This window comes from Excalfactoria chinensis, chromosome 15 (genome assembly GCF_039878825.1).
Source record: "Excalfactoria chinensis isolate bCotChi1 chromosome 15, bCotChi1.hap2, whole genome shotgun sequence".
NCBI classification, from domain to species: Eukaryota; Metazoa; Chordata; class Aves; order Galliformes; family Phasianidae; genus Excalfactoria; species Excalfactoria chinensis.
In genome coordinates, this window is record NC_092839.1 from 11,866,981 (window position 1) to 11,880,406 (window position 13,426).

The 13,426-nt window shown below is 41.9% G+C and overlaps 1 protein-coding gene across 2 annotated transcripts in view; it reads right to left on the reverse strand.

Moving 5' to 3' along the window:
- The window catches only part of TSHZ2 (teashirt zinc finger homeobox 2), a 202,177-nt gene that overhangs the window by 73,588 nt on the left and 115,163 nt on the right, over positions 1-13,426 (reverse strand). Inside the window, exon 2 of one of the 2 annotated variants that reach the window (XM_072350379.1) lies at positions 982-3,927. In XM_072350379.1, the coding sequence (XP_072206480.1) occupies positions 982-3,927 (2,946 nt within the window). Of the gene's footprint in view, positions 1-854; positions 3,928-13,426 lie in introns of both variants that reach the window. The other variant, XM_072350378.1, reaches the window with a different exon arrangement.

Below are 13,426 nucleotides of genomic sequence, written 5' to 3' on the forward strand. Positions count from 1 at the left end.
AAAGAGTATCAACAGTAATGCAGAAGTGTCATATTAACAAGTTTTGTAAATATAAGCATGTAAAAGAAATCTTAGTGCTTCCTGAAAGAAGTGCCAGCCTCTCCAGCTCATAGGAAACCTTGCTCACAGACCAACCAACACGCCCGCCAACGGGAAACAAAATGTAATAAATATCTTCAAGATTAAAAAAGAAATGAGCAGAGACGTGAGAAAGGTTAAACTGATGCGCCAAGAAAGGCCACTCACAATAATAAGTGTTACGTGCGTGTAAAATATCAACAGTTTGTACAATGTGGAATATCCAAATATCAATGAAAGAACAGCTAAACTCCCAGACATGAACTTCTCAGTTATCAGTAGATTCCTGAGATTGGATTTGAGTGTATCAGGAACTCACTAGTTATCATTTCATTAATTTGACATTTGGATTGTCTTCTCTTCCCCCATCAGAATCAGATTTACAGATGCATTAGCACTGAAGGAGGTAACAACCTTTTGGTGTTCGGTGTTATTTTTTTGCTTTTTCTGCTCTCGCTGCAAAGAGCAGCATTTATTTGTTGCATTCCACATTGAAGCGCACAGGATGTGAAACAATTCTTAGAAACAAAAAGGGAAGTGAGAACTGGGAAAATATTAACAAGAAGCAACTTTTATATAGGGCAATGTAGATCTGCATTTCTCAAGCATTTCTCTTCCTGAAAACATTATAAAATGAATAGGTACATGCAATTAGTTTAATAAAGCAACAGTACATTATGCATTTTATAGTGTTTTCCTACATTGAATAAAGTATGAATATTTCAAGAGGCCTCCTTAAAAGGATGAAATAAAAACTCACTATAGAGCATGCATACCTTAAGAGTTATTCTTCATCCACTTCTGCTACAAATTGTGAATGGTGTTCTGGTGACTTGCTGTGTGTTTTGCTTAGATGAAGTTTTACTGCATGTTTGCTCGCAAATGTCCGACAGCACAACTTACATTTGAACTTAGAGTCTGTGTCCTCTTCTCCAGCTATTGTTTCAGGAGACCTTTGAACTGAAACTCTGGAGATTTCTTGCTCTACCTTGGTTTGCTGCTCCACAGCCAGCCTGTTCATGTCTTTCATTTGGAAACCTAGATGAGATTCTAAGTGGCTAATGTAAGTAGATGGGGTTCGAAACTGAGATGCACAGTCGCTGCAATAAAAGACTGGATGCCCTTTGTCCATGTTTTTCAAAAACTTTGTTCCTCCAGTTTTCCTAAGTTGGTACTTGACATTTGCCAACCAGTGGCTGATGGTGGTCATTGACAGTCCGGTAAATTTTGAGATCTGCATACGCTCCTGTGGGCCTAGATCTGATAATAAATATTTACCTTCGGATGTCTGGAAGAGGCTGGAAGCAAACTGGGCTTGCAGAATCAGAAGATGCTGAGGATTCCAGTTTGACTGCCTGCCCTTCCTTTTATGCAGAGTGGAGACTTCTGTTGAGACATCCTCAAAGCGTCGGACGTCTATTTCCAACTTCATAGACGGGATCCTTGAAGATGCGGCAGGTTTTGGTGTAGTAGCTTTGGGAAGAACTTTGACCATGTCAGCAATGTCAGACAAAGCATGTTTTTGAGGTGGAGAAGTACAAGATTGTGCTTGAGCTGACTCAGCTTTCTTGCCTTTAGATTTGGTCAGGTCAATAGGCTGATCATTATTTTCAAACAAATAGTGCCTGGTTACACTGGCAGGCTTTGGTGGGGTTGGAGTAGGAGATAAAACTGGCTTCTCCATCACATTTAGATTAGATTTGTGGAACATAGAAATTGTGCTAGAGCTGGGGCTGGAGTTGGATTGGGGCCGTAAAGGCTCAGTGGCTTTTCCCAAGTGATTATTTAGTACCGACTGCAGGGCACTGAGAGGGTTGACACAAGGCAACTCCGACGAATGGTTGGCAGCAGCACAACCATTACTAAGTGAAGCCGGTTCCTTGAGGGCTGATTTTTCTTTTCCACTGTCCTCTTTAATTTTGTCTTCTTCTTTCAAGGGACAAGGTTCTGTCTTTTTTGGCTCCACAGAGGCTTCAGTTTTGAGGATAGGTTCCCTCTCACTCTGGCTGAGCGAAACAGGCTCAGCTTGAATGCTCTCCTTAGCATAGTCCTTTTGTAGCTCCTCCCTGTCATCCGTTTCCTTCTTCAGTTGAGTGCACTGAGCCACGTTTGCTGAGATAGGGACTAGAGGCATGACTTTCCACTTTGGAGCTATGGGCCTCAACTTGTTGGCCATTGTTGGCCTGATTTGCAGTACTTGGGAACCCACAGGCAAAGATGGCTTAGCTCCTTCTGAGAGCTGATAAGCTGCGTGGATGCTGGGATATGCACTCCAGCTAGGTGCTCCATTTTGAGCTTTATTGATGGCTGTCGTGACAGTGTTCTCCAAAGACTTTAAAATGTCCCCACCACCTTTTGAACCATCTTCTAAATCTTCTTCTCTGAGGTACTGGTATTTCATTGTGGGGTCCAGTGGTTTCTGAAGAGAGTCCTCATACTCCTCAGTTTTTACTGCTTTCTCATCTTTGTTTGCATCATCAGCTTTATCTTTTTTACTTTCTTTCTTCATTTCAGAAGCAGGAGCAATGCATTCTGCAGACGATGATTTACTGATTGACTTCGAAACCGGGCTGTCATTGGCTGGTGCTTCAGAGAGCGATTGCATTTTTTCCACAGCTAAAGGATCTAGAACAAGTTGCTTTCCTTTCTTTGAAGCTGAACTTGTGACTTTCAAGAAGTGGCCAGTAACCATCATGTGAGTCGTGAGCTGCTGCAAGGTGTCATGGGAGCTTCCACACTCCATACACTTCAAAATCTGGGATTTGCAGGCCTCAAACTGCCAGGTATAGCTGGCACCATTCTGGTAGCCATAGCGGTTGTTGGATGATAACTGCAGGTTGCCGTTCTTCTGTGGAGAAAAAGTATCTGAGAAAGACCCCGTTGTGGAATCAGGAGAACAAGGCCTGTTAACGTCAAACACGCGTTTCTTTGCTGGAGTGACCATTTTTGAAGAAATGGTTGGTACCGGCTCCTTCAAAGGCACTTTTTGGTAATGTTTCGTTTTTATCATGTGAACGCTCAAATCTTGAAGGGAATCAAAGGAATCGCCACAGAACATACACTTCAGAACTTTTTGTGCATCTTCCTTGTCCATGTCCTGGAAAGCCCTTTTTCGGGGCTTTGAGTAGCTGGTGGGTCTGTGCTTGTCCTTTTTGTGGTTGTCATCTTGGTAGTGACCTGTTTCGTTCATATGAACTGTTAGCTCGACCAGCGTGTCGTAGGCTGCGCTGCACTGCCGGCATCGAAACCTGCTGGCACCGGTGAACACCGTTCCACACATTTTGCTGCTCTGCCGGTAGAGCTGGACGGAGCTAAACAGGTTGGGTTTCGAGACGGGTCTGGAAGGTAAATTCTGTTGTAAGCTTTTCGACAGTGCATCTTGATGCCAATCAAAATCAGCTTTGTTCCCTCCATTTCTGTTGTCGCAACTCCTCTTTTCAGAGTTGGACAACTTGAAACCCAGCCCCAAGCCTGTCCAGTAAGAGTCTGACAGTATGTTGGCGTAGACTGCTGTCATTTTATCCATGCAGTTGTGTGCTTCATTCTGGGCTTTGGGATGGGTGCTGGTTTTCGGATCCTGCGGCTCTCTAGAGCAAATGCTTTTAATATCTGTCACATGGTCACTACCATCACTCAGCAGTGACTCATTTTCTGCATCCTGGTTAGATATATGACTGACAGGGGAATTCTGGTAACTAAAGTTCCCTTTCTGCTCAGGACCCACATCGTGTTCCTCATCTGTTCCAGTGTCATTGCTGCCCTGGAGCTGAGCAGTTGAATTGTCATCATCATCTTCTTCCTCCTCCTTTATATCTTCCTCTTCCTTTAAATCTTCCTCTTGGACGTAACCTGAAATGTAACATCAATATATGAAATAATTTGTTAAAGGAGAACACTGCAGTTCAAGGTTTCCAGTTTCACTATGCGTTTTCTGTACCAGACTTCATTTTAATCTACAACTTTAATCCCTGTTAGTTCTGGAGGTGGAAAAAAAGCCAAATGATGTCTTTTTTTGTGTGTGTGAAGGTTGCTGCATATTATTGGCAGATGATCATAATTCTTTATAACTGCCAGAGATTCTGAGTTAATAATTTTCCTGTCATGGGACTGTAATTCTAACTGTCCTGTAATAGGACAGTTGGAAAATTCATATGTAAGAATTTAAAGTTTATATTAAAAGCTTCAATTCTACCAAATTGTTTCTAGGAAGGGTAGAATTGGCAAGGAACAGAAGACAAATAACTGCCATAATCTGCCTGGTTCATAGAATCATCTAGGTACAGTAATCTTTTACCATTTGATCACCTGAAAAAGCACTTTAGAATATACACAAATAATTTATATGTCAAAATACAACATTTGAAAGCACTGATAGGCTTAAGTGGAACTCTTTTGTTTGTAAAAGTAATGTACTGCGTACCATAAAAGCAAATTGCACTTCAATAAAAACAAACACATATATTTCAGGGCAGGAACCCTGAAGTTACAGAAGAGGACGTGGCAGAAGTAGACTGAAGTGTAACACTGAGGAATTAGGACAAGACCCGAATGATCGTATTTGAAAAATGAGCTCATTAATTAATAAGAAGAACTTGATACTGGAACAGATGTAAGTTTTAAAATTAATTAAGGAAATCTGTAATTTTCTTTTCTTTTTTTCCCCTCCCTTATAACAGCAGTGTTTCTGTGAAGTTACAGGAGATAACGTGGGCAAAAACAGTCTGAACAGTGGAGAAAAGAAGAGTCTTAAGTGTGAACCGTTTCCACTGCAGTCAGTGGACAAATTCCCATCAACCCTTCACAATCAATGACTGACTTCCAGAAGTGATGGAGAGAGCGGGCGGCTCAGGCATGTTTTTACAAAAGAAAAAAAGGTGAACATTTTTCTAACAGTCACTGCAAAACAACGCATGCAGTCCAGTGCTACAGGCAGACACTCATCAAACGTGCTGATTTCAGAAGTCATCACTTGAGAGACTTTGATGCGCTCCTTCGTTTAGGAGCACGCTCCATGCTGCTAACTCATGTGACTGCACTGCAGCATGCTGAGCTGAAGGCCGAACTTTGTGTATCGGAGTTACATAAAGAACAAACCCACAGTCCAAGCTGCCATTAAAAATAACAAAACAGAACAAAAATAAAATGAAACAAAATGAAACTGCTCTACTTGTAATTGTGAAATAAGCCCTAAAAGCTCAGAAGGAACAATGCAGGTGATGTAATGCTAAAAGCATTACTTGTTTAAAATTCCTCCCCAACTTCTGAGAACAGCCAACTAATGGCTGCTTGAGAACCTGCCTCATTTTGCCATCTTGAACTCAGTACTCCTGTGCAAATGGGATCCTCCTAGCAAACCAAGGCGGATGGGCAGAGAAGCTGGGAGCGTTCTGATTAACATACAGACAAGGCCTTCTGTGATTTTTTGTTAGATGTGTTTCAATTTCTCAGTCTAGTTGCATTTAAGAATTGGAAGGATACGTGACCCCTCCCAGAGGATGCTCACTGCCAAGCCTTGAGCTGAAGCACAAGCAGAGGAGCCGCTTCCTGGATAAACCTGCAGTAGAAGAAGAGGGAAGTGATGGTTCTCTGTCCTGACGCACTAAGAAATGCACACAAGCCATCTTCCCCACACGCTCATCCTGGAGCCCTTCCTGAGCTCGGACGCCTTAAGAGGATGCAGGGAGCGGAGAGACCCGGGGGTGGAGGCGCCTCCCGCACGTGCGGAGCGGTGACCGCGTTACGCAGCGGCTCGAAGTGATGACGGGGCTGCCCCGCTGCTCGCGCTGCTGCAGACCCCGAGCGGCGTAGGTAGCAGCTCTGGCCCCACGCCAGGACGCATCGCACATCGCACTCAGTGCAACCAAAATAAGGAGCGGATGCAAGGAAGGAATCAGACCAAACTGACAACAAATCGCGTTCACACGCTTTGCAGTCGGTGCGGATTTGGTTCTCTAATTCAGCACCAACTCTTTGAATGCTTGTTAACCCATCCTTCACCAGGAGGTAATTTTGTCCTTTGGATGCATACGGCAGTTTTCTCTTCTCTGCCTCCTTCGTCCTTCTAAAATAACTGAAACAGAAGTACCAGGCAGCTGCACATCCCCCACAATACAGATAAATGTTTCTGCTTAATTAGGCATTGACATGTTTACTGTAACCCTTACAGAAGAGTAACTCGTGCTGAGAAACCCTCTTCTTTAGGCTGCATAACGCTCAGATGCAATCTTAGCAAAGAAAGCCTTAAAATAACTTCTTAGAAAGTGCCATCAAAATTCCACAAAATCGTGGTCAGATCCATCCTAATAACATGAGGGTTCTGGGCAGCTTTGAAAACACATTTCGGTATCCTATGTCTAAAATAATTTCTGTTTATTTAAACAACTCAAATCGTTGTGAGCATTTCCAGGACAGCAGATTCTCTTCTGGGCAGGCAGGCTGTGGTACCAGAGCTGCTGTGTACACCCAGCAGTGCTTTCCACCGAGATCTCACTGTGTGTGAAACTCAGTGTCAACTGACAAAGCTGTTTAAGAGAAATTGCGCTCATTGAAGTTTGCATTATTTCTTTTATAACCTACATATAAAGGATGCATTGAGCCCGTATAGTCATATGCTTGAAATGCAGTGTCTGTAATATGTAGCATACATTCTGGCATTGTGCTGATGTCCATATAATAAATTGTTGAGTGACCTGTTCTCTTCCCACCAGTTCTCCCCCAGGCTGATTCTGACATTCCAAACCTCTGAGCTGCTCATATATAGCTGCCTTATGGGAAAAAAGAAAAAGAAAAAAGAACAAAGAAATCCAAACTCAGTTACCAGATGAATGTTTCCTCCTTTTCCCAGCTGAGAAATTTTCCCACTGAAATTAAACAGGCCCAGGCAGAGATGGGAGATGGGCAACGTGAAGTACCAAAGACACAAGGGACTGAAACTTCAGCATCCTGAAGACTGGACAAAGCCCAGGAGCTTCAGAGCATTGAATGGAAGCACTTTCTGGCTTCCTAAATGGAAATACAGTATTTAGTTTTAGTGCTGATTGATCCCAAGACAGCATACGTCAAAATCATGAGATAAGAAAGGATAATATTATCACATGGGTAATAAAATTCGAAAGTGTTCTAACTTATTACTTCCCACTATGCCTCTGTGATTGGATTGAACTGAAGCAATCTGCTTCTCTGGGACAAGCAGTGCAGTAAACAGCTGATGCTCTATTCTTCAACAGATACCATTTTCCTAGATATTTCTAGCACATTTCCACAGCGTCTGAAAGAAAAGAGTAGTGAACAGACCTGTTAATTAAGGATGTAGAACTCCAACACGTTTACCCTGAAGCCTTGACCATGCAGACTGCAGTGAGCCAAGCACCCTGTGACACCGAGCCCAACCCCAACTGCCAGGCCCTGGCAGCCCAGCATGGCTTGCAATGTGCACCACATCCTACAGCTCTTCTGAACTTCAACTGTACAGTACGGCTACATAATTTAAACAAAAAGTTGTTTGCTTTTGCTCTTAACTTTTCCACCAGTGGATATTATTTTCACTCAAATTTGCTCTTTTTCCACATAAAGAAACACATACATATGTGTGTATATATATGTGTTTCTTTCCAAGACTGGAAAATATATTTTTGGCCAAGAGAAAGGACAGTGCATCATCATTCAGAACACCACTAATCCATGTAAACCCATTCACCATCTGCACTTCTTCATATATATTCCAGTTTCAGATAAAATAACATCATTAGTAGAACAATCTCACAGTACTATAGGTGATTTTGTTTCCTTATTGTCTGGCTTCAACTCAAACATCTTTTTGTGTTTGGCAAAAGCTGTTTCTTTCTCTGTGGTATTTCATGCAGATAATGGATAATGACCACTTCTCATTCCTTTTTCTCAAAAAATATCTAAGTACATTAGCTGCACAAAGGCAAATCTTCACCTGGCTCCTTGTAGAAGTTCCTCACTGCAGATTCATCACAGTTTGAAAATCAACTGAAGAGATAAATTGGCAACTGAAGGGGGAAAAAGTCCCTCCTCTATTGAGGAACTCCTCTATCAAAGGCATTTTGTAATTTAACAGGACTAAAAGCAGTCTCAGATCGTGATGGAATTCCATAGTCAGAACTTGAATACAGGAGAGAATTACGCAATTTCAGAACATTTTAGATTGCATTAAAAATGTTTGTACTGGGGAAATATCTTTCAGCTCAGTTAAATACAGAAAGAAAAGACAGAAACAGGTTTCCATTCACACCAAGAAGGGAGCAGAGAGAGTCTGCCTCTGAGTCATGGGGGTTAGGATATGAAAGAGTGTCTCTATCATCTGGTCCACACATCGTGGGAGGAGTGAGGTTCATCCATGTGCTTCAGCATCCTGAGGAGGCTGTAGGCTTTTCTGAAATCCCAGAAAAATTGTAGAGGCTCAACAATCTCTTTCCTGAGAGGCCAGAACTCTGTTGTGGATAACAGGAAATTGTTCGCACGTTTTGTCTCTGTTACTTTTAACCATCACATCCAAGTGTATTTTGCAGTAGCTTAGGAAAGGAGGTTCAGTCACCACCATAGTGGGGTCACTCTGCATCCAAAACAGCTCCTCAGCTTAAGAGAGAAATCTTTCCCAATATCCTGCTGCCTTTTCTTAAGAACATTATGTTTGGAATAGTTATGGCTTGGATGCCTGGGCATGGGTTTGCCTGATGAGAAGCAGAGAAAGGCAGCTCCAGCCCCTCTCGGAGCAGCTTCTGCCATAACTGAATTTTAACACACAGAGGCAACTCCATGGAGCCATAACCATTATTTATACATGATGCTGAAATGAAGCAATTTTGGGTTTTCATTTTGTTGTACTCTAATTAGAGTTGCAGTATAAAGTTTTCTATTAAATGTCCAATTTCCTACCGGTTAAGAAGGCAAAATACCCACCAGCTTCACCGGGACTTTCAGCAGCACAAAGGAGAAAAAAAGATTATATCTTTTTTACGTTGCTTCCTACACAGTCATGAGACAAATGAAAACGATTCACGGCTGGGAGCATATGTGCAGTGAATTGGCCTGCAAGCTACCACAAACTCGAAGCAAATCAATAACAAAACAAGAAAGGAAACAAACAAAAGGAAGACTGAAAAAAGTGATGCATTCTGCTTAACTGAGAGTCCATAGCTGGCACAGAACAATCGTGGACTTTTTTCCTGGATCATTTTGTTCTCAAGGATGAAGCTGTTTATGCAGTCAGTTATTGCACTGAGAAGAAAGGCAACATCAGCCTTGCTTGTTTGGCGTGGGGCTCCATCTGCCTGGATGGCTGACCTGCAGTCCAGGGATGGATGTAGCCATATTCCACACCAATGTTTCAGGTTCCTTACATGAAGGCTTACAGTGTAAGTGAATAATTTACCTCATTATAAAACATCTCTACCTGCTATTTTCTACAAAGCCCTGGAACTTACAGTTTTATTCTTTGAACCAGTGGAAGGTGTTTGATACTGCCCAGACTGCAATGTCGCCACTATTCTAGTGATGATAATGATGAATCCTGGTATAGTTTGAACGCCAAGAGCTGTCCCTACACTCAGCCCCACCACCATGCCCTGGCTGTGCCTCTGCCAGCAGGACCCACAGTGCCCAGCACACAGTGCCAGACTCCACACACAGCCATGGCAGCACCGCAGCACCAGGCCCAGCTGCACCCTTTGCTCACACAGACACACACGGTGCTTTCCAAAATACAGTTTTGTCCCGAGCAATTGGAGGAGCAGAGCAGCAGTAAATATATTTTCCTCATTAGTCATTTTATGTTACTCTATAAGGAGTATTATAAAACTCCATAAATCACTTCACTAAGAAAACAAATATCTGAAATTTTTGTTTCTCTTTGCCTTTCCTCAGTTATCTCCCGTCCTATGGACTGCCGTGCAAAACAGAACTGTGGCTTTATGAATGTACAGATCACCTCATTTATAACCAAGGATTCAGATTCTGCTTTCCCTCTTCCATTACCCGTGGTTCCCCTAAATACCAATCCAAGTTTCTTTAAATGGCATGAGCTAACAGTCAGAGTGAAAATATATATATATGTATCTCTATAAATTGAAATTGTAATGAGTCTTACCAGTGTATTGCTAGCACTTTGGTTCATTTGATATGAACTTTGTTTTTTTAAAGTACCACATGGTAAGGCTTTGAAACTTCAGTTTGTAAAAAAAAACTGTAACAGCCTTACAGCCTTTGAAGTCACTGCTGATATAACTCTGAACAGATCCATTCAAGTTCAACTAACATCAGACAAATGTTTAGTGTATCAGAGGAAGCCACAAAAGCAAGGATTTCATCAATATTTCACAACAGCCTCAGGGAAACTGTAGATTGCAATGCTGTAGGGCAGCTAATGGAATTACACACAAGGGTTTTGTACATTTAAAATAAGCAGCTACTAAAAAAATTACCCTTCAGTTTGATAGAAACTGTATAAAACTGCAGATGGGAAACAATTAAATAGCTACCAACATTTATCCGTGTCAGCCTGATAGGTCATTTAATAACAGGTATTTCTTTCTTGCTTTCTTGTACTTTTTTTTCTCCTGGTAGGGCAATAATAAAGATTAACATTTATGAAAAGTAGCATAAAATATAGTACAGCCAAATGAATAATTAAAGATGCTTCTGAAGAATTTGTTTGCTATTGTATGGCCAAGAAGACGGCGCTCCAGTAATGAAGTACATTTATATTAAATACCGTTATAAATGGAAAGAAGCTGAGGATTATGTTTACGGAGACCTGCTTCTGTAGCTAAAAAAATAATAAATACATCTTTGGCTCATTTCTCTCGAGCCCGTGTCTCTCCTCATGGGCAGCATTTCCTCACAGATTATTCCCCTTGAGAAGAGCCGGGTCTTAACATTCAGTGTGCAACGCTCCTGAAGTACCAGCCCTTCACAGAGTTGTTTTCAAGTGCTCAGGTAAGTTCTGCAACTGTGGGAAAATACTATTTCTGTTAATAACTAATGTTTCTTTAGTGCACTGAATGGCACTCGGTGAGAGACAAGTTATTTGATCACTGCTTGTAAAAGGCTGCTTGCTTCTTGGCCTCTCCAACTCAAAACAGACCAGCCTGGCTAAACACAATGTTTCACGCAGAAGAATTTAAGCCTCAATTCAAGAATGCATGGAGTCAAGAAAACTTGTTGACCGGTGCCTAACACTAACAGCCTATTTATTAAAACTCCTCATATGGCCTTAGAAGTGTGCTATTATTATAATATTTGTCTGAAGACTGGTGGCTGTTTGATCTTCCCTTTGCACACACAGGCAAATTGAAACTCCAGTGAGATCTGCTTGAAGCCATTCTTGCCAGTAACATCAATAAATCTGCACTCATCACTCGTAGCTGGTTAAGGCACAGCTGAACCATCGCTGGTCTCTCAGCATCTCTTTAGCTAAGCTATGTAAGTAGAAAGTGAGGGCATGAAGAAATACATCTTCCTCATCCTCCTGCTTTGTTTTGATCTTTCATTCCAGGCAACAAACAAACTACCACGAGTTTGGAAGCATGAATTTTACTCGCAGGGATTCAGTGCAGAAGGGACACTAGTCAAGAGTACATGGATCATCAAGTGCTTTATTTCCCTCTTTATTTTTCCTTCAGGAACATACTGTTTCAAATGCTGGTCCAAATGAATAGTCTGTTTCTTCTGTGATAAATATTATGGCCAACAAACACTGACTTTTGACCATTAGACATCCTTGCACTTATAGCCACATAACCATCAAAGCACTAAGCCAGCATGAAGGTCATTACCCAGCCGGCATCTTCGTTCGACTAACTTCTCAGATATGTAAGCAATAAGCAGTTGCAAGAGATTGATATGATACTTTGTGAGTAATTTGGATGAACTATAACACTAACCCAGTAAAGTATTATAATTTTAAATGTGTCCAGAAAATAATTGAAATTCTGGTTTAGCTTCATCATAATGCACAGTGCTGGGTATATTTAACAGCTGACTAGCTTAGCATGAATATTGCTTTACAAATGAGGTCATATTGTTTTTAAGAAACAATACTGCTATCAAACATGTTTAGGAGGAAAAGCAAGATATTATGAGTACACTTTTAACCTTTCTGTCTCTTTCCATATCTGTTTACTATGGTGATTTAGGTGCTCAGTGTTGTTTGAAGGCAAACATGGAAGGTTCTGGCATTTAAAAGAGATCCAGTAATGAGCAACTGGCAGTCAGATTCTTTCTTATTATTACTCTGTCACAAGATCTCTGCTCTACATCACTCCATCTTTGCAACACCAGTCAGAGATGAGAAAGGTCAAAACGTCTCCTTCAAGCATGCAACCAGTACATGTGCAGCACCGTTCCTGAGTCACAAGCAGCAGCCAAAATTCACTCCATGTCATGGCAAAGAGTAATGTGCACAGCTAATGAAGCGTTGTGAGAGGAGGTTTTCCTCCTTCCACCACTAACACAGGTCAGTGGGATCTCCTACTGGTTTCAGTGAGCACCTCTTACCCTTCTGTAGGAATGAGAGAGCTAACGAGGTCCCTCCCAACCCAGGCCATTCTATGATTACTCCAGAAGAACATCTAGTATGCACAGTATTTTTCTATGCACCCACTCACACAGCGCATGGATTTCTCTGCCTGTGGAGAGGGCACTCAGCACTCCTGATCCCACCATTCTCCCCTCATCGTAGCCAGCAGTGAGAAAGCAGCAGCAGCTGTGATAAGAACCGTTCTTTGATCCACTGAAATCTGTTCCAAAGCTGTAGTATCTTCTTTTAAGTTTGTGCCCGAAATATTCCTCTGCAGGAGGTGAGACCCCAGGTGTGCTGCTGCTGGCTGCGGTACCATCAACTTGCAGCAATTCTTAGCAGACACTGTGGGTGCACTGTGCCTTATCAGTCCCGTAGGAGATGGGGCAAAGGTACTGCAGCTTCACTGTTACCACTGTAACTTTAACATACTGCTCATGGCACCAATCCTGCCCTACAAGAATGGAACACAACTCTTCCTGCCCAAAAAACCTTACGGTTTTGATGCCATCAAGTGCTTCCTTTCTCTTTACAGTCTGTGATGCAGACTTACTGTCTGAATCCTGCCCGCATCCAGCTCCTTGCAGATATGAAGCCCTACTGATAGTCAAAATGCTAATAATTATCAGCAGTAAAATCAGTACCACTCAGCAAGAAACTTGGGCAAAACAAATCAGACTGTGTCAAAAGGAGGAGCTTCCAACTGATATGGAAAACAAATCTGGTTTCCAAGTATGTTACGAAGATTAACAAAATGGACAACTCAAAGAAAAAGAAAAAGAAAAATGATTGAAACACACATGTTAA